This window comes from Sylvia atricapilla, chromosome 17, assembly GCF_009819655.1.
Source record: "Sylvia atricapilla isolate bSylAtr1 chromosome 17, bSylAtr1.pri, whole genome shotgun sequence".
In the NCBI taxonomy this organism is placed as follows: Eukaryota; Metazoa; Chordata; class Aves; order Passeriformes; family Sylviidae; genus Sylvia; species Sylvia atricapilla.
In genome coordinates this window covers 7,044,396-7,063,402 of record NC_089156.1, presented here as the reverse complement: position 1 = coordinate 7,063,402, position 19,007 = coordinate 7,044,396, and the positions used below count along the sequence as shown (strand labels likewise).

Genomic DNA, 19,007 nt, shown 5'->3' with positions numbered 1-19,007 from the left:
GGAAGTCACATCCTTATCCAACATGGAGCAAAGAGGCACAGAAAGACAAACGAGGCAGCAGGAATCTGCAGTGGAGTCAGGAACTGGTGCCAGAATGCCTGAAGGCCATTCCTGTGCCTCACGTGCAGCCCGTGTTTGGAGGAGAACATCTGGCTGGTACCTCTGTCACTGTGAGTCACAGCTCGATGCTGAGAAGCTCCCAACAACAGCAGTGCAAAGCACGTGAGTTCTGATGGAGGAGACTGTGGCCAACAACAGAGCAGTTTGTCTCCACTATGTCACTTTGTGCCTGAAAAATTAGTCATAGCCAAGTACCACCTATTTAGAACTATTTACTCCTCTGCTTTTAAGTCTGATGTTTTAGGTTTCTGTCAATGAGACAATAAGGGCTGATCCCAAGGCCAGATGGATCCATAATATACAGGCTGCAAAAAATGGATTATGCTGTTACTCACTGAATTTACTCGGACACTGCAGTTTCTACAAGATGAGTTTTTCCTAAGAAAAAGTAGCATTCCTTGTATTTAAAAAAGAAACTCAACAATCCTTTCACCATCTGTTCCAATGACTGTACAAGAGAAAAAGCTGACAGCAAAGCTGTATTCCACTAAACCACCTGTGCCTGTGACTGGAACCAGAATATAGTTCAATTTTATGAGCTTCCACAGTCAGCTCTGACCCAAAGATCCCCATGTGCTCTGCTCCTATGTAGCTGAAAGAGGCTCTCAAGTTATATGAGTGCAACCGGCACACCAGGAGCCATCCACCTCATGGGAACAGTGAATGCAGGAGGAAACCACTGCCCAGGAGCCACTGCCCTGCACACTGCATGAAAGGACAAGGCAGAAGGCAGAAGAGCCCACACTGCTGCTCCACTACTAATCACAAATTCCTCCTTGCTGCCTGCCACTCAAAAATGCCTCCATGAAGACGATCTCTGTTCTGTGGAGTAAGGACAAGTTCCATTAAAAACAGAGTTGACCCCAGAATGAGATCTGTTTATGAAATGCCACTTTTCCCTGTGTGCTGTTGAGAGAAAAAAAGACGGCAAGTATTTGATTTCCTCCAAGTTAGAGGCTTGAAGAAGTCCTAATGTCAATGAAGTACAGCAGAGGGCAAATTCCTGTGGGTGCCACTCCCAATGGCATGTCAAGTATAATGAGGCACCATTTATCTTAAAGGAAAAGCTACCACTGATTTCAGGGGAAGTAAGATTTCAGTGTGAGCTTGGCCTGGCACTCCTGAGTTTGATATGTTGTTGTTACTCTGAAAACAGAAATTCTCATTTTAGGTGTTTTTTTGGGGTATCAAATCTTGTGATTTGGGTGCTGAAAGCCCTACATCAAGTCCTCATGGCTGACTGTGTGTAATGGTGAGATTTACTGAAGCCAAACTCAGGAGCATGCTTTAGTTCCAAATCAACAGTGCTGACTAAAGGAGAGCTCTCCACTTGTATGGAAGGTGACTTGTCCCTTTGAGAGTTCCAGGCATTGCTATTTCTCTGGCCAACTCACATATCCTATTATTTCTTTCAGTTACCACTGAGCTCAGTGGGAGGGTTTCACACACACAGACAACGCTCAAATAAATCCTTGACAATCCTGCTCTTACCTCATATTGAAGAAATAGATGGATGGATAGTCCAAGCCCCATGTGGAGGCTGAAAGTTAAAAGGTGTGAAATAAACCTCAGAAGGCAGCACATGGCCTTTATGGCTGTTACATGGCAGATACTTCACAAAGTCTGCTGAAAGAAAGGTTTTTGAATTACTGATGCTTGTAAAAGAATTTTATTTCAGAAAGGGGATATATTTTAAAATAAAAGACTTACCTGTGGTACTCCTTTCTTCTACATTGCAACTAAACCTCAAGAAAAGCTCCTGGTCTGGCAGAATCTGCGCCCAAGCCATGTTGTGCATTTCTGCCATGTAGTCTGATCAAACTGGCCCATGCCCACAAAGGCAGAAATTACTTCAATTAATGAGGAGCAGATTGACAGAATATCTTAACACAGTCTAGAAATGTTTTTAAACCTCAGCATTGCCCAGTGTTCACTGTCCATTCCAGGCCAGGGGTATCCTACATCTAATATGGACAGGCTATGTCAGTGCTTTATATTCCTGCAAATAAATGGCAAAACTGCTGTCTGAAAAATCCACACAAGGGATGGATGTATAAAAGGTGAACAGGATGGCAAAACAACATAACTTCTAAGGCAAATTAAATTACTCTTACATATTCTCCACTTCCTCCAAGCTTCCAGCACTGCCTTCCATTTTCTCTGAATATCCCTTAAAATGGTGGGTTTTCTACCAGTCTTCCATGGCCTGGAACACAACCACTGGCAGAAACACTGTTTCCAGTCTACTTTATTTGCTTATATTTTTTAAAGTAATTTTGGTTTTGTATTTTGCTGCTGATACAACCATTGTTTTTTTCTATCAAGACAGATCAGTTCCATTAAAAATACATCAGAGAGGGACACCTGTAACTAGTTTTACTTGACTCTATGTACACAGTTATATATACATTATATACATATAGGCATTATATATATACATATAAATATATACACATATATATAAGGCACTGTAAAATGTACCATCATTTCTCCAGGACTGTTTTAATTTGTAAAAGTAGATCATATTTCTTCATGTGATTTGAAATGTTTAACCAAAACATTTTTAAAATGTTTCAGGGTTAAGAGATATCAGCTGTGAAATAAGCCTTACTTTAAATTTCAAGTTATTGTAACAAGATGAACAAAAACAATTTTGACAGTAATTCTAATCTATTTACTGTAAAAGTGTAAAACTATGTCTTAAAAGACATATTCACTTGTAGAAATAGTTTCCTTTAGTCTCTCCTTATTATGTTCTGAAATAGGCATCTAAACTTGTCCTGCAGAATGAAAAATAACAACAATGAAGAAATGAAATATAAAATTGGATCATTTACCTATTACTTAGCAAGAGGAAGGCCAAGATTGCTGTAAGTGAAGATATCTTTAAATAATGTATTGAAACAGATCATGGCCTTATATAATCCTGTTTGATGTAGCCAACATCAATGGAGCCTGGTGATTACAGTTTGGGCCATTTTGTATAAAAGGTAATCTCTGCCATGTGAAGACACAACAGCACACAAATATGACTGGCATTTATAATGAACATGCTTGAATGGATCCTTGCTTAATGCAATTAGCCTATATATGCAAATTATGGCATCAGAAATCCTGCAGCAGCTGCAGGGCTTGGCAGCTGTGTGTGTTGTAAGACAGTCTGACAGATCAAATGGACATGTTTCCAAAGACTAGAAACAGATAGATGAAGACAGATTAAGAATTGTGCATGTTTGGGATTTACAAACCCAGATGACCTGGACAGAATGTATTCAACAAATACCAATATAAAAATTTTTCCAGTTACTCTGTGGCAGTGATTCAAAACTGTGCTGGACCACAGGACCCCTATTAACCCCACAACCTAAATAAACAGTACAGAAAACTTCATTTAGTGTCGTTTCATGGACCACTTGCTGTGACCTCCCAAACAAGATTCATTGGTCACAACTGGGAGACACTCTTTTAAAGACTCACCATACTTCCTACTCTACCATAGGCATCTTGACAATGAGATCTAACCTGCAGTCACTTCTTTTAATATTTTCTCAGTTTCATCCTTTGCACTGGAACTGGCCTTTGCAGTTCTGCTCTTCCAGTTCAGGTTTTGCACAAGTGGAAGTGAGAAACGGCAGCGCACTGTGAACCATCTCAGCAAACAAATGCACCTGAGGCAGAAATGGACACTTGAAAATACTGAAGTGACTCGAAGGTTTAAAAAATATATATGTATTACGAGAGCCACAAAAAAGGTTACAGACAGAGCTCCACAAAGCCTGCACGGATACATTCCAACAATTCAAGGTGGCAGAACAGGTGAAATACAGACCATAAAAACGGTTCGACATTAACTTTCCAGACTGTCAGAGACAGAAAAGCTTGACCCCATCTTTCCCACACACACAAAAAAATATTGACTATATATATATATCTCTCTATATATCTCTAGTCTGGACCACAGATATAGTCCAAAGAAAACCACATTGCAATTTCCATATTAGGCTTGTAGGAGAGTAGGCATCATCTGAAGAACGTCCACTGGAAGGCCCGGGAGGGATCCTGGCAGGCCGAGTTGACACAACATCACGCTTGGTTAGAATTAGAACAGCAACACCCCACAGCTCATGTGCTGCACATGGCTACCAACACAGAGCTCTGTGCAACCCCCCGAGCTGGCTGAACCAAACTGAGTAAATACATTTGTTTTGCTTAATTTAAAAAAAAAAAAAAAAAAAAAAAAAAAAAAAAAAAAGCAGATGTAAGATATTAGGGCAGTTCTTGCTATCACCTTCCTTAAAAATTCAAGACTTGAAGACTTCTTTAATGTACTTGCTTACAGACACGTTTTGAGACTGCATTAACGATCTTCAGGAAAATATGCCACCCTGAGGCTTTTTCCCTTGTTCACTTCAGGTTATGTCTGCATCCAGTTTTGACATGGGGGCCAAATGCTGGTTGTCTGTCAGTGCAGTATTTGGCCCGGAGTTTCAAAGTCTTTGCTATTCAGACTTTCCTATGAGGTCAACAAACAAAGTAGTAAAAAAAGAAAATATTAAGGCTTCAAGTAAAAATATTTTCTCTCTCTCCCACCCATGCAGTAAGGTACATTTAATTCCATAATACTCAATATATTATACAATTAAAGATATAGAGATCCAACTTTTCAAGGCAGAAAAGTACTACAATGAAAACCTGGAGGCTAAATGGGAGCATATGAACAGGGAACAAACTGATAATAAAATGCAATATGCAATGAAAACTGACGCGTAAACTAAAAAAACCTATTGCTCTTTTTTTAAATAAGTAATACAATCCACAGCTACAAATAAAAACATGTTGAAAATACTTAAGACTTTTGAAACATGAAATAAGCATGACAAAAATAAAGAAGCTACTTTACAGGATGTATTAACTCGTGCTGGATTTTCATGGCTGATCCCCACCTACTATAAATTAGCATCAAGTAAATGAGCTTTCATGGAGCCACAGCAATTTATACCAGCTGAAGATTTGGCCTGCAGTGTCTGTAAAAACTGGGTATCTGGGCAGAAGAACCTTACTGTTGATCTGTAAACTGCTTAAAGAACTATACTTTAATATGGGCTGGATTCTGCTCAAAAATTAGATTTAATAAATAGGTCCCCAGTCCCACAACAGGAACTATGGAACACACACTTACATTTATGAGTAAATAGCTGCAGGTTCAGTGCCTTGGATGGAAATGAGGCTGGATTTGCTGCATGCAATCTCCTGTTAACAGTTCTGCTTAGATTATTCTTTCAGAAAATTTGAATCATTTACTCCAGGCTATGTGCACTGAATTAAATGCAAACCTCAAAAGAAGAAGAAAAAAAAAAAAAAAGAAAAAGAAAAAAAAAATACTTTGGTACCATTGTAAACCTATGAAAAAGTTGAATGTCTCTCAACTGTGGGCAAAACTACTCACAAAATACATAATCCTTACTGCTGAACCTGTACTGACACAGTGCATCCTTTTTTTCTCCCTTACCCCTTGTGAACTATGTCAAAATAACCCTGGATATTAGTGCTTTATACACACAATACTGTGTTTAGTCTTACTGAGAAATTCTCTCATGAACTAATGTAGTTAACTTCAAAGGCTCTTTGGCCCTTCAAGTTCCTCAGTAGCTTTTTCATTTATAAATGCAAGAGAAAGAACGATCAAAGTGGAGCATCACTGGGATGCAAATCTCAAATATTACATTGGTGCAAATTTTCAGCCTTGCTTGCATGAATTTCATGTACGTATTCAAAGATACATGATAAAATGTGCCCTTGTCTCACTCCCTAATCCCATGTGTTTCATACCCCCTCTTTTCCAGGGCTTACATATGGCATACATGATACTTTAAAAACAAGTAATTCTTGTGATACTCTATGCACCAGAGTGAATTCCAGTCCTTAAAGAGGTACTGCATCTTCCTGAGGAGTTAATATCAGGGTAGACTGCAGATTAATAACAGTTAAAGATGGAAGAATTCTGTAAGGCCATCTGGTCTACCCCTTCTCCCTACAGGCTCACCTCTCACAGAAATTCTTTAATGACTTGTCCAAATACAGTTTGACTGTCTTGAAACAGTTTGTCCAAAACTCTGCTTGGAAGACTATTCCACTATCCATTCCTCTTCATCTTTTCTGCCCCTTTCTAAATGTAGATCATTGGTTACCAGTGACAACCCTTTGTTTTAGCTTTGGTTTTACAAATTTTAAGTAACATATCTGTAAAATTATGATACTCAATTTCCACTTCATTGCTAAGCCAGTGGCATGTTTTAGCCCTTTAAATCTTCTCATTAGCCAGCCCATCCAGTTCTTTAATATATATTGCTCCATCTGTACCTGATCCAGTTTGCCAGCATCTTTCTGGTACCATGATACCTCCAAATAAAGACAGTGCTCCACATGGCAGTGAGCAAATCTGCATAGAAAGACTATTGCTTCTTCTCTGCTCTGCAATATCCCTACACCAGGCATTTAAAATATCACCAAGGCAAAAAAATGCACACTGATTTTTACTTCACTCTCTCAGAACTTTAGCCTATTGCAGATGCATTGCTTTCCAGGCTTCTCCCTTCAGGCAACATAGAGCATTACACAGAGAGATGATTAACTTTCGTATGTTCTCTTTAACCTTTGTCTCCAAAAAATAATGTGATATACAAGGGACATAATAACCATGTATTGCAGCAGATGTCAAGATTCATCAAATCAAAATATAAATTTTAACCAGACAAAATTAAGGTCAGTATTTGCCTTCTGGAGTAATTAACCTCAACATACATGAAAACAAATAAGATGTTACGAACACATTCTGAATCGCTACCAAATACCTGGAGAGCTTTCCATTATAGTCAAGGACTGACAAGGACTTAACCCCTTGAAACAAATATCCTGAAAAATTATGGATTTAGATCTCTAATCAAAACTATTCACCAAGAGGACCAGGTGGGAAGTCGAGGTCTTGTATGCTGACTGGCTCAGTGATAAATAATAATTTTTAGTGACTTTGGCAACAGTCGCTCAGGATATTCTTAATTGCACACATCATCTGGCTAGTTAGCATTGGTCCAGATCTCAGTACTTTTGACTTCTGAGGTGGTAACTGAATGGTAAGGAAAAGGAGATAAGGAACAGAGAAATAAAAATCCATTTGTCCCAAAATTAGCTTTGCCGGAGTCCTAGTATTTTTGACAAAAGTAATGCACCCCTTTCTTGTTTTTTTATGTTAAATTGTCTTTAAATCCAACAAAGTAAATGTAGTTTTCTGGAGACAGGAAAAAAGAAACCTCAGAATGTTAAATAGATTTGATTGATATTATTTTAAAAAGTTGTTCCCCAGGGGGGAAAACCCAAATTGAAAATCCTTTGTCTAACAGTATTGAAGACCAGAGGGAATGTGCTAGTAATTAAGCAGACAGAAAATTTATATCCTTCAGATGCACGCTTGGCTCAGTTACACACACTGTAAATTCGACAGCTCATGGTAACCTTGCTGCAGGATTACACTGATGGCACCAGGGCAAGGCAGTAAACTCTGTTATTGCCTAAATCCAACAAGGTGAGGAGGGTGCAGGGAAAGCAGCTGACGGCTGTTTAAAATACGTTTCCGTCCAAACATTTCCTTTCTCATCGACTTGGTTTTGTTTCTGGGTCAGAGAAGCCTTTCAAACCCAGAGGGAGCAGGAGGTCAGAGTGGCAGGTCCTTGCCGGTGTTGCGGTCCTTTTCCATGGAGACAAACACACGCACACACACACACAACTTCACACGCAGGGAGGCCAATGGCAGACAGGGAGAAGCTGTTGCTATCCTTTCTCCTGCCCCCATCCGGGACCAGGGAGGCTTTTAAAGCCAACGTGGTGTCTGCAGCCCAAGTGGCCTTGCCTTGTTCCTTCTCAGGAGGAGGAAGCTGAGCTGTAGTGCCCGAGGGACAAGGAGAAGCTCCTGCCCAGCACAGGAACTCTACTTTCCATGGCAGCAGGAAAACAGCAGTTGATCCTCTGGCTCCTCCTGGACATCGCTGGCCAGAAGAACTGGGAAGGGGTATGGGAAAACTGACTGATCCTGGACTGACTGTACTTTTTGACAGCACAACTGGTACACAACAGAGTGGTTGGACAGACACACACACAATGGCTTTAGCGCTCTCTTGCAGGAAGGAAATCCGCTCTGTGGTGGTCTTAGGTTGTAGCCAGTTCCCACCTGTTGGTTCAGGAAGAGTCTGATAGACTGTACAATTTTATTATTCCCTCAAGAATAAGGCTGCAGCTGGTTTTTGGCCAAAAGAGAAAGATGAAAACAGAACAAACCCAAAACAAGAAAAGGAGAGTGGCCGACTGCTGCTGCTCCTTCTTTGTTGTTATTTGAGTCTTCACAGTGCTCCTAGCTTCATGGCTGGCTGAGTGGATGGCTCTTTGTTTTTAATTCATTTTATTTTACACTGAAATTTCATAGGTTGTTCCACCAACTCCAGACACCTTCTTAACATTTGAGTGCCTAGCAGGGCTGACAGGCGTCCCCTGGGAACTTGATGTTGAACCCAACCTGGCTATTCCTTTTGGCTGTCCATTTATTTTACTGTGAGGTGTCTTCAACTGCACCTCATCCCTGCATCAAAAGAAATATCAAAAGATGCAATATTAGTGACAAAGTGTGATAGCAGAATGGCTTCATTCAGAATAAACACAGAGTTCCCACCACAGCAAAATATTCAAACCTGGGAGCAAGCTGGTTGAAGCCAGTGCACTGGATGAAAAGCCACTGAATTGAGAGAATTAATTTGGCCATTAGGTAAGTGGACCACAGTAATATTTATTCATTTAATTACTTGCTTAAATGCTTTGCTGATCCAAACTAATTCCATAGGCATTTGTAGAACACAGGAGGGTTTAACTGTAACCACTGCTCACCACTGACCTTAAGCCAAACTGTGTCTTAAAATCAGAAATAAATTCTCAGAAAAAACATTTCCCAGTTAAATATCCACGTAAACAAAACTTTGTTGCACATCTCTGAAACAACTTGCTGGCATTTAACTTCTGGAAACCTAAAATAACGGTTCTCTTCACATTTCCAAAACTGTTGGATAACAGAAGAAAAAAACCTGTGACCTTAACCAGAGGCCAGCACAGCACAGTAAGTACCAGATACAAAGGAAACTTAGATAATTCTGAAAAGCATCTGTCCAGGTCCCTACTAAGCTAAAATACTGCATCCTCAGTGGGATCGTGATCTCTCCAGGCTTTGCAAGCTCCATGGCTTCCAGAAGGAAAAGAGAAGCACCTGCAGAAGCTGCAGCTGAGGATCTTGCTGAGGTGGCAGTTACTGAGGCTTTGGGCACAGCAAATCCTCTCTCTCCCTGATTTCTCACAGAAAGGAAGGTAGCAGCAAGGCCTTAAGGTAATGTCATGAAGCTCTGTGTTTTTAGCAGCAGTTCTGTACTATGGACACTCAACACTGCTAAATATAGAGCTGTCTGTAAGCACCAGGACTCGTCCCAGCCTGTTTCCCTCAGTGCAGGGTGTGTAGCACAAGTACGATCCCAGTTCTGCCTCTGTATCCATGAAATGTCTGGGTCAGCCTCCCTTCAAACTGCAAACTGAAACAGCTCCACCCTTTTGTGCATTAGGGGAGGGATAATCTGCCTCACAGAATCTGCCCTGAAGTAATTCCCCAATTCAGCCATAACACCATATCACTATGAATTTACAGCAAAACTGACCACCTGCAGTTCAAGGTACAGCAGAAGTGCAAACATTTTGTCATGATGAGGTTGCTGTGGGGGTGTGACAGAAATGAAGAGCACACACAAGCCTCCTACCCCTGTGGCCCACAGCAAATGCCTCATCTGGGCTGTGCCTCCAGCACAGTGCTCTGCCCCTGCTCACAAGCAGATTCCCACTGCTCTCAGCCCCCCAAGCAGTACATACCTCTGTGCTCCCACCGATTGCACCTCTGTAATTTCCACAGTGTTTACAAACGACACAGCCTTCGGGCCTCCGTAAGAGGGTGACCTAGGCATCCCTGTGGGGGACGATGGGACCTGGTGGCCTGGGGATTTGTAGGAGCCATTGCTCACCCTGCCCTGTAGTGCTTGATGGGACTGCACATTATTATTGGCTAAATCAGCTTGCAGAGAGGTCGTGGAAGTCCTTGGTGCTCTTGTCATTGCACTTGAGAGTGAAGACACTGAGGACTGCAGTAAAGGGTTCCTTGTGCTAAAGCTGCTGGCAGCCATCAGATTGTCCCTGGATCCGTATCTCATGGCCATGCTGCGCGGGTCTTCCGAGAGCGTGCTCACTTGCTGAAGGCTGTAGGAGCTGGGCGTGTCATAGACACCCGAGTCTGCAAACACCGAGTCAGGGTGCGAGTGGAGGAGCTTCTCCCTCTCTTCCATCTCTTTCCTTTCCTGGATGGATGCCATAATTGTCTTGGAAAGGTTATCGTAGCGCACTGGGGAGGGGTCTCGCTGGTGTGGGGCTGGGCTCCCCAGCACCGGGCTGAAGCTCTGCGGTGGCTGGCGCTGCAGCTCACTGCCCCGGAGGTGGCACATTTTGGCTGACAAATATGGGGAGTGGTACCCGACAGAGCTGACTGCAGAGTGGGCGATGCACTTCCTCCCCGAGGGAGACATGGGGTTCAGCAAACTGTCATATGAAAGACTCCCGTTTCTGTTTGACAGGGAATTGGGAGAAAAAATGCTTTTGTAAGGGGTGGAAGCCGCCCCTTCAGACTTTATTGGATGAAGGGGCACTTTGTCTGTCCCTCTCCTGCCAGCAGATTTCAGGCTCAGAGATCGTGAATTGATGGCAAAGGAATCTATCTGGAGTGGGGAAGACTGATAGGTCTTGTGGAGGGAGCTCTTCCGGTAGCTGGGGATGTCCAAGCTGGGTTCAGACTGGTAATCAAGGCTCCTGCCATCCTCTTCTATCAGAGCCCCTTGACTGTGTCCCTCCTGCAAGGTGATCTAAAACAGAGGTGATTATGAGAACCAGAAGCCCGTGACATGCAAGTACAGGTTTGCTCTCTCGGTGAGTGCATGGGAAGGACAGAGCTGAAGGTCTTCCCTTTCTCAGCCCAGGTTCATTACAAGGAAATCTCCTGACTCCTGTTCAACATATGGATTAGCACCTTAGAAGCAAGGAAGAGTTATTCATAGTGAGTGCTAAATAATATTGACAGTAAAAAGTAAGTTAATGCATGGAGACTGAAAACACTGAATGAAAGACCCAAGCTGAGGCTCAAGTCTCAGTCAAGGTAAATCAGATTGTTATCTGATGTTACTGCCCTTGGAAAAAGCACTGCACTTCACGTTTTCTACAAATAGCTCTTGAGTTGAGGGATGGCTGTGGTTTTGTGTGCTGAGACAGAAATACTTTGAGCTTCATTTCAATACACTGGGGACCAGCACACTCTTATCCGCTCTGCTCTGCGCTATGAATATTCAGTAATTCTGAATTTCTGGTCACAGGTCTTCAAAATTAGGCACCAAATCTTAATTAAAGCAGAAAGGCTAATTTCCACCATTTAGACAACAAAATGAAGCAAATTTCTTGCTTTTGTTACCTGTGTAGGAGAAAGTGGCCACATCAGAAAAGGAAGCAAAGGCCATAATTTATTTATGCTCTAAAAACAGATAGGACTTCACTTTGTTTTACTCTGTGAAAATTACTCATTTGGGTTCACTTGAAACACTATTCTGTGCTAAGCAAATAGTCTTGGCTGTTATTTTTAAGGAAGAGTTTGTCATAATGCACAATAAATTTGCTACATTGGCTCTGCTAACAAAGAATTATTATCAGTCGCATATTTAATCAGAAATGCAGTTGACACAGCTTGTTCTTTAATTTCTTTTAAAGGAAAACGATTGAAAGAAAAAAATGAATGACAAATCCCTGGTTTATTGTGGATTTTTAAAAAGTTTTTTCCTTTCAGCTAGAAGATAGGGAAATATGCAAAACAGCTCGCTCTCTTCTAGAGCATGGTGCTAAATTTGGCCTTCTCTGGAAAAAGGAGACCAAGTGGCAGCCTGTAAAGGAGGATGAGAGCAATGACGTAGCTTGTAAGTATATTTGTGCTACTTATCCTTGTGTCCCAATGCCTCTTTCCTAGCAGTTTTCACTGCTCAAAAACAGAATTACATTGACAGGCTGAAGAACTGATACAGAACAGACATCATGGCATTCCTGACACAGCCCAGTCTCTTTCCCTCTGTACCTCCTACTTAGGCTTGGCAGACAAATCCATGCCCTCCTATCAGGTCACCACGTGAGCCCCATTTTATGATACTCTCAGCTGACTACTAGAAGGTTGTGACTACTATAGAACTGAACAAGTCCCCAGAGCTTGCACATCAGTCAGCAACAGCACTGTTTTGGATTAGGATTGAAACAGCAACCCTCAGAGTGAAGGTGCTGCTCCCTGTTATCATCTCACACCACTGCCCAGCGCCCTGGCCTGATCAGAACCTGCTCTGTATCTATATTGCATCTCTGGCACTGAATGAACACAACAAGCCTGCCTTCCTTGGCTCCCTGACTTTTGGCATTATGACTCAGAATGCTGTGGCTTCCACAGCTCAAAATTGCTAGAGGATGCCTGTAAATAGAATATTTTGAACTGGATGTCAAGCCATTTTTCCTGTAATAAAATGAAAATGATAGGATATTAAACTTTGGATACAGTGAACACACTGTTGTTCTTGTGTTCCGTTTCATAAGCCACTCATTTCTTCATTAAAAGGACAAATCCAGAGAATAAGATTTACCATTACTGCAGCAAGACTAAAACCTAAACTTGATCATTGCCAGAATTCCACTATCTATCCCCATCTTTCTTTTCAAAATGAGAAGGATGCACGAAAAGCTTTCCTCACCATTTAAGGAACATTCTGTCTTATTACAGTGTTGCTGCAGTCAATTATTTTTATCTACCATATTTTTCTTTCCTTACTTCTTTTATAATACTTCCTCCTGTCACCCCCTTCTTGTTATTCCAGGGGTGACATTGAAGGACCTGATGAAATTAATTTTGAGAAAACTGCGCTGCGTGTGGTATGTGCTCTTTAAGGGTGTCTCCAGTGGTGTGTGAAGACTTGGATACATATTGCAAATATACAAGTTAGACCAGTGATATTCCAAATGCTGTTCTCAGGTCCTGGGGGCTAAGGAATATTTGCAATAAATCCATAAAAAAATGTTTCGTAACTTCTAAGCAAAAGAGAAAATTGTCAAAATTCCACAGCAAATCTTTCTAATTGTCTGGACCTCAGTTTTCTTGATAGGTGAAAATTATGCCAAGTGTTAGGAAGGTTTTTTTCCCACATAACCCAAATATACTGGACAGGTTCTGAGGAAGGTCAAACATGAGGAGTCTTCTGCTAATGTTCACTAAAATATCTCTTGGGATGCTTTAAAAGTTTTTTCTATTTTGCAAGCTAACATCTTAAGGAATCAGTGAGTACACTGAGTATTGGCTGAAGGGTCTGATCCAGAGAAGAACTCAGCATGCCCAGCTCCCTCTGAAGGGAATGTGAGGTGGCACCTCTGCCAGGAGAAGGCAATGGGAGGTGACACTTCTCAGCATCCTGGGATTAGGCCGAGACACCGGAGCAGTGGCAGTGCACGCCTGGCAGGGGGACAGACGTGTCAGCATGGAGCTGTGAGATCAGACATGTTCCCATAAGGAGCACAGTGAAAATAATACACTGTCACACAACAGTGCCAAGTATTGTTATTTACTTTTACACTCTGGTATTCACTAGAGCCCTGCAGTGAAGTCATCCTCAGCTCAGCACTGCCTGGCATTAGCTGGGAGAAGAAACTCCCAGGCTCACTCACCTGCTCGGCCGTGGCGTGGTAGTGGACTTTGGGATTGTTGCTGAAAGCTGGTCGGTATTTGTACATGGCAGGAGTAGGAGGGCTGATAAGTTTGGGTGAGAGGCCACCTTCTGCAAAAAAAAAAAAAATCAAAAACAAACAAGTATTTTCTATTAAGATGTGTGTGGACAGAAAGCCATCAGCCATAATTCCTTGCCACCCATCCTCTGCAAATGGATCTGTTCTGGAGAGAATAAAACTTGCAGTACTTTTGTGTAGCATTCCACCAAAATCAGTGGGGCCCCTATGGCAGTAACAGCACACTGCTGCCAGATCAGCCATCTACAGAGAACAGGCACAATATAGTGAGTGAGGTGACATGCTTTGGTGAGTAGAAATTTTGCCTTATTTGAAACACAAAATATTTGGGTTGAAGTCAGCTATTAGTTCTGTCTGAAAAAAAAAATAAAATTAAATAGTATCAAAGCATAAAGTTCACATTCTTACAAATGAGGTAATTCAGTTTGCAATGCCTAAGAATTTCATGCTAATAGTTCCAATTCCCTAGATTCTATTGACATTTTTCATTTAAAAATTGATTTAAGAAGAGGTTTTGAAGAGTTTACAAACTCCACAAAACTGACATGAAATATTCAACCTAAGTTTAAATGAACCACTTCAAGCTAGCTTTTTTTCTTCCTTTCTTGCTGTTAATTCTCCTGGTCTGGAAATCCATTGAACAGAAAAAAAGCCTTCACCCAGATCCCATGTTTTGAAAGAATACAAGAAACCTTTTAAAGAAGCAAAAATATTTTCTTATTAACAAAAATAAAACACTGATCATGCAACTATACCTTCAGTGGTGCCCAGCTGCCCTTTTAGCTCAGAGTACTTGCTTGGATCTCCTTTGGGTGGGAGAGGTGGCTGTACCTCCATACTTTTATCCTCCAGACCTTCCAGGCTGATTTTAGACTGAAAATTATTAAAAAAAAATCAATCATTACATGCAACTTGGTTAAATAACAGCACGTGGCAGAGTGCTGGGTGTACCAGAGAACCAGAACTACCTACACCTATAAATTACAAACAAGGTTTAGCATCCACTGAGTGCAAGGACTGTCACATGTAAAATTAGCATTGTCATAACCAGCCAGTAGAATTTTAAATGCACTATCCTCGTCTACTTGGCATGCTAAGTAGTATAATCATCATGCTAATTAATATTGTCTTGTGGTAGAAGACAATAGTGCTTTCTAGCACTTTTCAGCAACTTTCCAGGTAGCTCTCAGCATAACTATCCAAAGAGTGTAGAAAGTAACTATCCACAAAAATCTTGCAAGTTGGCTTCCTATGAATCCACCACTTTTTATAAGACTAAACAAATCCTTTTCTATTATTCATGCCAGGAGAAACTGAAAAGAGGAGAGAAGAGAATTCAGCTTCTGAGTCAACATTCCTTGTCCTGGACCACAAGCCTTCCTGCAGCCTGGAAGCTCAGAACATTCTTTGAAGTAGAACAGCTGACCTGGTCTGGTGGTACAAGGGTTCATTAAAATTATTTTGAACACCAAGAGGTGACAGCTCTTGGGACAGAAAACAACTACCGCAAAGAAAAGCCAACTCTTCCAAAAGAAGCCCAGGGGGACTCCACTCTAGAGCTGCCTGTTACTGGATCAAGAGCTGATGTTAGTGAACCTGCATTAGAGAGGATGAAGTATATGAGAAGGACTCAAACTCTAGTTTCTGCATCACCTCAGAGAGATTTGTCAATGACAGACTCATTCCCAGGCTTGCTAATGCTCAATCCATGCCCTTCAAAAGCAGAGCCTGGAGATCTCCTCACCTTGCTCCGGTTGAGGTTGGCTTGGATGCCGTTGTCACTGATCTTCACCGTGATCTGTCGCTCAGACAAATCAGGTCTCAGGAAAGGAGGCTTCACACTCACAGCTTGCTTTTTCTTGGGCTCAACCACGTACCTGATTAATTGTGCAACAGTCATCATTGAAATAAACAGCAACCTAAGAACAAGGCTTAAAAATTTTCCCACTTCCAGGTTATGGTTTAAGAATGTATCAGAATCTAGGTAAGAACCTCCATTTATTTCAATGTATGTAATAATTAAGCAGAAAAAAAAAAAAAAAAAAAGTGAGTGAAAGGAAGGATTCATTAAAAAATCAGCAATTTTTGAAGCACTAATGGACAAGAGCATGAAGAGAGCAAGAGAGGCCCACCACCAACAGAAGTGACTGACTAGATCATCCCAGTTAACATGAAACAGCTGCCCTGCGGTGGGAGTCAGTGACTGGAGGAACAAGACCCAGCACGTGGGGAGTTACCATGGAGAAGATGATGTGCTGCCAGTTCTAACTTACCACATGGTGACTTGTTTCTGTTTAGTGTTCAGATAAACTGAGGTAAAAGAGACTGACAAGTCTATAGGAAGCAAAAGATCTAAGAGGAAATGGCTGACTTAGATATCTATATTCTCTCCAGTGGAACAGAATTCTCTAAGTGCAATTGGCCAGTGGCTGTACAATGCCTGAATATCAATACACACACCAGCTTTCTCTGTTTATGTAGTGAACAGGACATTCTAGTAGTGATGGCTCAGGGACCTTCATATAGGACAATGTGAACAAGTCTTCACAAAACACCAACTGTTCTGCTTGCTATAATTCTCTGAATAGCCATGGTGATGGTACTCACAACTCCTCTCTCAACAGAAGTGTCTCACAGCATTTAACACCTGGCGCTTCTCATCCACCTTGACCTGATTTTCACATTTTGGAAAGTTTGAGAAGCAGCTACTCCAGTGTCTTTAATACATGTAACAGTCCTTTAGGACTTATTGTTTCATAACAAAGGGAAAAAATAGACAGGTAAGAGTGTTCAGGTCTGGATTTGTTCTACACCTCAAAAAGGCTCAAATAAGTCCTGTAGTAAGATTATGAACGTGTTTGCAGGCTGGACAGCTCAGCACCTAGAATTATTTATAGTCCATCTGATCTACTGCACTAAGATCCTGATTTCAAAATGTGAAACGATAAATCCATTTCCCCAAAAATAGAAAGCCATAAATAAAATCTCAAGTTCCGTGATGTAGACCTCATTGATAATCTGTTTTATGATAATGAAAGTGCCAGTGAGATTGAAAACCATGGCAGCCTTAAATTAGATTTAAGCCTTAAGGAGAAAGGCTGATTTTACCTTCCTTCCTTTTCTCCAGCAGACTGGACATTGCCTGTACAGTGTAAGAAGTTGTGTGAGTAATATGATAATATATGGATATTTACCTTGTAACTGAAATCCACTGGATAAACAAGCTGGTGAAGACAAGGGTATGAGCTCAACATAACCTGATAAACTCATTCCAAAAAAATATTTCTGGGATAAGGGTGGTGAATTACAGGTTACAGCCATGCAACAGGGTGTAACTATCACAGAGCTATCACAGAGCTATGCCTTCAGGACTGTTTTGCTTTGCTTTCCTCTTATTCCATCAATGATCCTTGGCTTGTGAGCCCAGCCAAGCACATTTTCTTCCCCTGTTTCAAACAAGTACTCTTGCTCCCTCATTCCCAGCTGAGAGCATTTCCCTTACCTGGGAGCCAAGGGGCTGCAGAGCACATGTTCCACATTTCCACAGCATCCTCGGGTAAAAGGGTTCACTCCCCCACGGAATTTCCCTGTCACCTGGAAACATGTTCAGGACAGTGCTCAAACCTCTGGTTATATAAAAGTCATCATCCAAGCCTCAGAAAGCCAAGAACAAGTCTGACCCTTCTGTCCTTCCCAAACAGATCATTTTACTTTGAATGCTGCACTTTTTCTCTCCAGCTCTAACACATCACCTCTGTCAGCTAATTCCAGCTAGGAGGCACTCAACTCGAGATCCTTCCCAAAAGGACACTGCTGAATGTGACTGATTGGGTTTTGATGTGATGTGTTCACCTCTCCGTGCTACCCTTGCATTGGATTTGTGTCTGCTCCCAGCCAGACATCCTGTTTTGGTCTCTTTCATTCCCGTCACTTCCCCTCCTCTGCCTTGGCAACTGCCCTCCAAACCAACAGCAATGTCAAATCAACATTCCCAAATGCTGGATGAGAGCAATGTTTCCTCTCTCTCAGATCCCATCCTGGGCAGCAATCAGTACAAACCACTGCCTTATGTGAGAGGGTGCCAGGAACTCCCTGGTGATTACAATGTTTGCTTGTAAATGAGCATGTTTAATAAAAGCCAAGCCTCATTAACTGGCGGGATCCATTCAAGGCTTCATAAGCATTATAAAGAGTTTCTACTCTACAGGCAGATACTCGAAAGTCACCATATGGGGATAAATACCAATAAAGGCAGGGAGATTAATAGTAGTTGCCATTAAAAGCATTACTGTTGTTGTTTGCAAGTAAAGCATTTTAATTAGCTCATAGTTCTGACCTAGCAACAAGCTTACAGAGTACCAGAAATACTTTAATAACTTGCACATAAAATAACAACTATTAAATGATTCTGCAATACATTATGCTGGCCTTGTTGATATAACATAAAGCTCTTTAAGAGGCTGAGAGAGAGAGACTGGAAGTTCTGAGATTTGGAAGAGCAACTTTTTGATGAAAACACGGACCTGGGGCATTTGGCACATCTGCATTCAATCCTAGGCTCACAATGACTTGTGCCAGATGCTGGCAAAGCATTTCATATCTCTGTGCCCATTTTCTCAAATGCAGTATGAAAATAGAAATTTCTCCAACTCACAGATTACAGTACTAATTATATCACTTTGGTTTCTAAAGTAGTTTGAAATCCACTGGTAGAAAGCAGTCTAAGAAGGAAGGGTATTTATTTACTCTATTCAGAAACTAAAAATACCAGAATATGAGCAGATGTTGGGTTATGGGTTATTTTGATTCTATAAAAGAAGTTCAGAGGCATTCAGAAAGTTCAGAAACATCTAAACCCAGCCACTATGCACTTTTCAGTCACAGTCTGCCTACTATGAATGCTCAGAACTTACAAACTCCAGAATTAATAAATACCAAAAATTTACAGTAAA

At 41.4% G+C, this 19,007-nt stretch overlaps 1 protein-coding gene across 2 annotated transcripts in view; it reads right to left on the bottom strand.

The window, feature by feature from the left end:
• Positions 1-4,344: 4,344 nt before the first annotated feature.
• ZDHHC8 (zinc finger DHHC-type palmitoyltransferase 8) overlaps positions 4,345-19,007 on the bottom strand; it is a 109,170-nt gene continuing 94,507 nt past the window's right edge. Inside the window, exons 6-12 of one of the 2 annotated variants that reach the window (XR_010744931.1) lie at positions 17,558-17,649; positions 15,800-15,932; positions 14,811-14,928; positions 13,978-14,087; positions 10,069-11,105; positions 5,300-8,746; positions 4,345-4,633 (exon numbers count right to left, since the gene is read on the bottom strand). Coding sequence is in view for 1 of the 2 variants with exons in the window: in XM_066331446.1 (XP_066187543.1) it covers positions 8,575-8,746; positions 10,069-11,105; positions 13,978-14,087; positions 14,811-14,928; positions 15,800-15,932; positions 17,558-17,649 (1,662 nt within the window). In the remaining variant the exon portion in view is untranslated. Of the gene's footprint in view, positions 8,747-10,068; positions 11,106-13,977; positions 14,088-14,810; positions 14,929-15,799; positions 15,933-17,557; positions 17,650-19,007 lie in introns of both variants that reach the window. The other variant, XM_066331446.1, reaches the window with a different exon arrangement.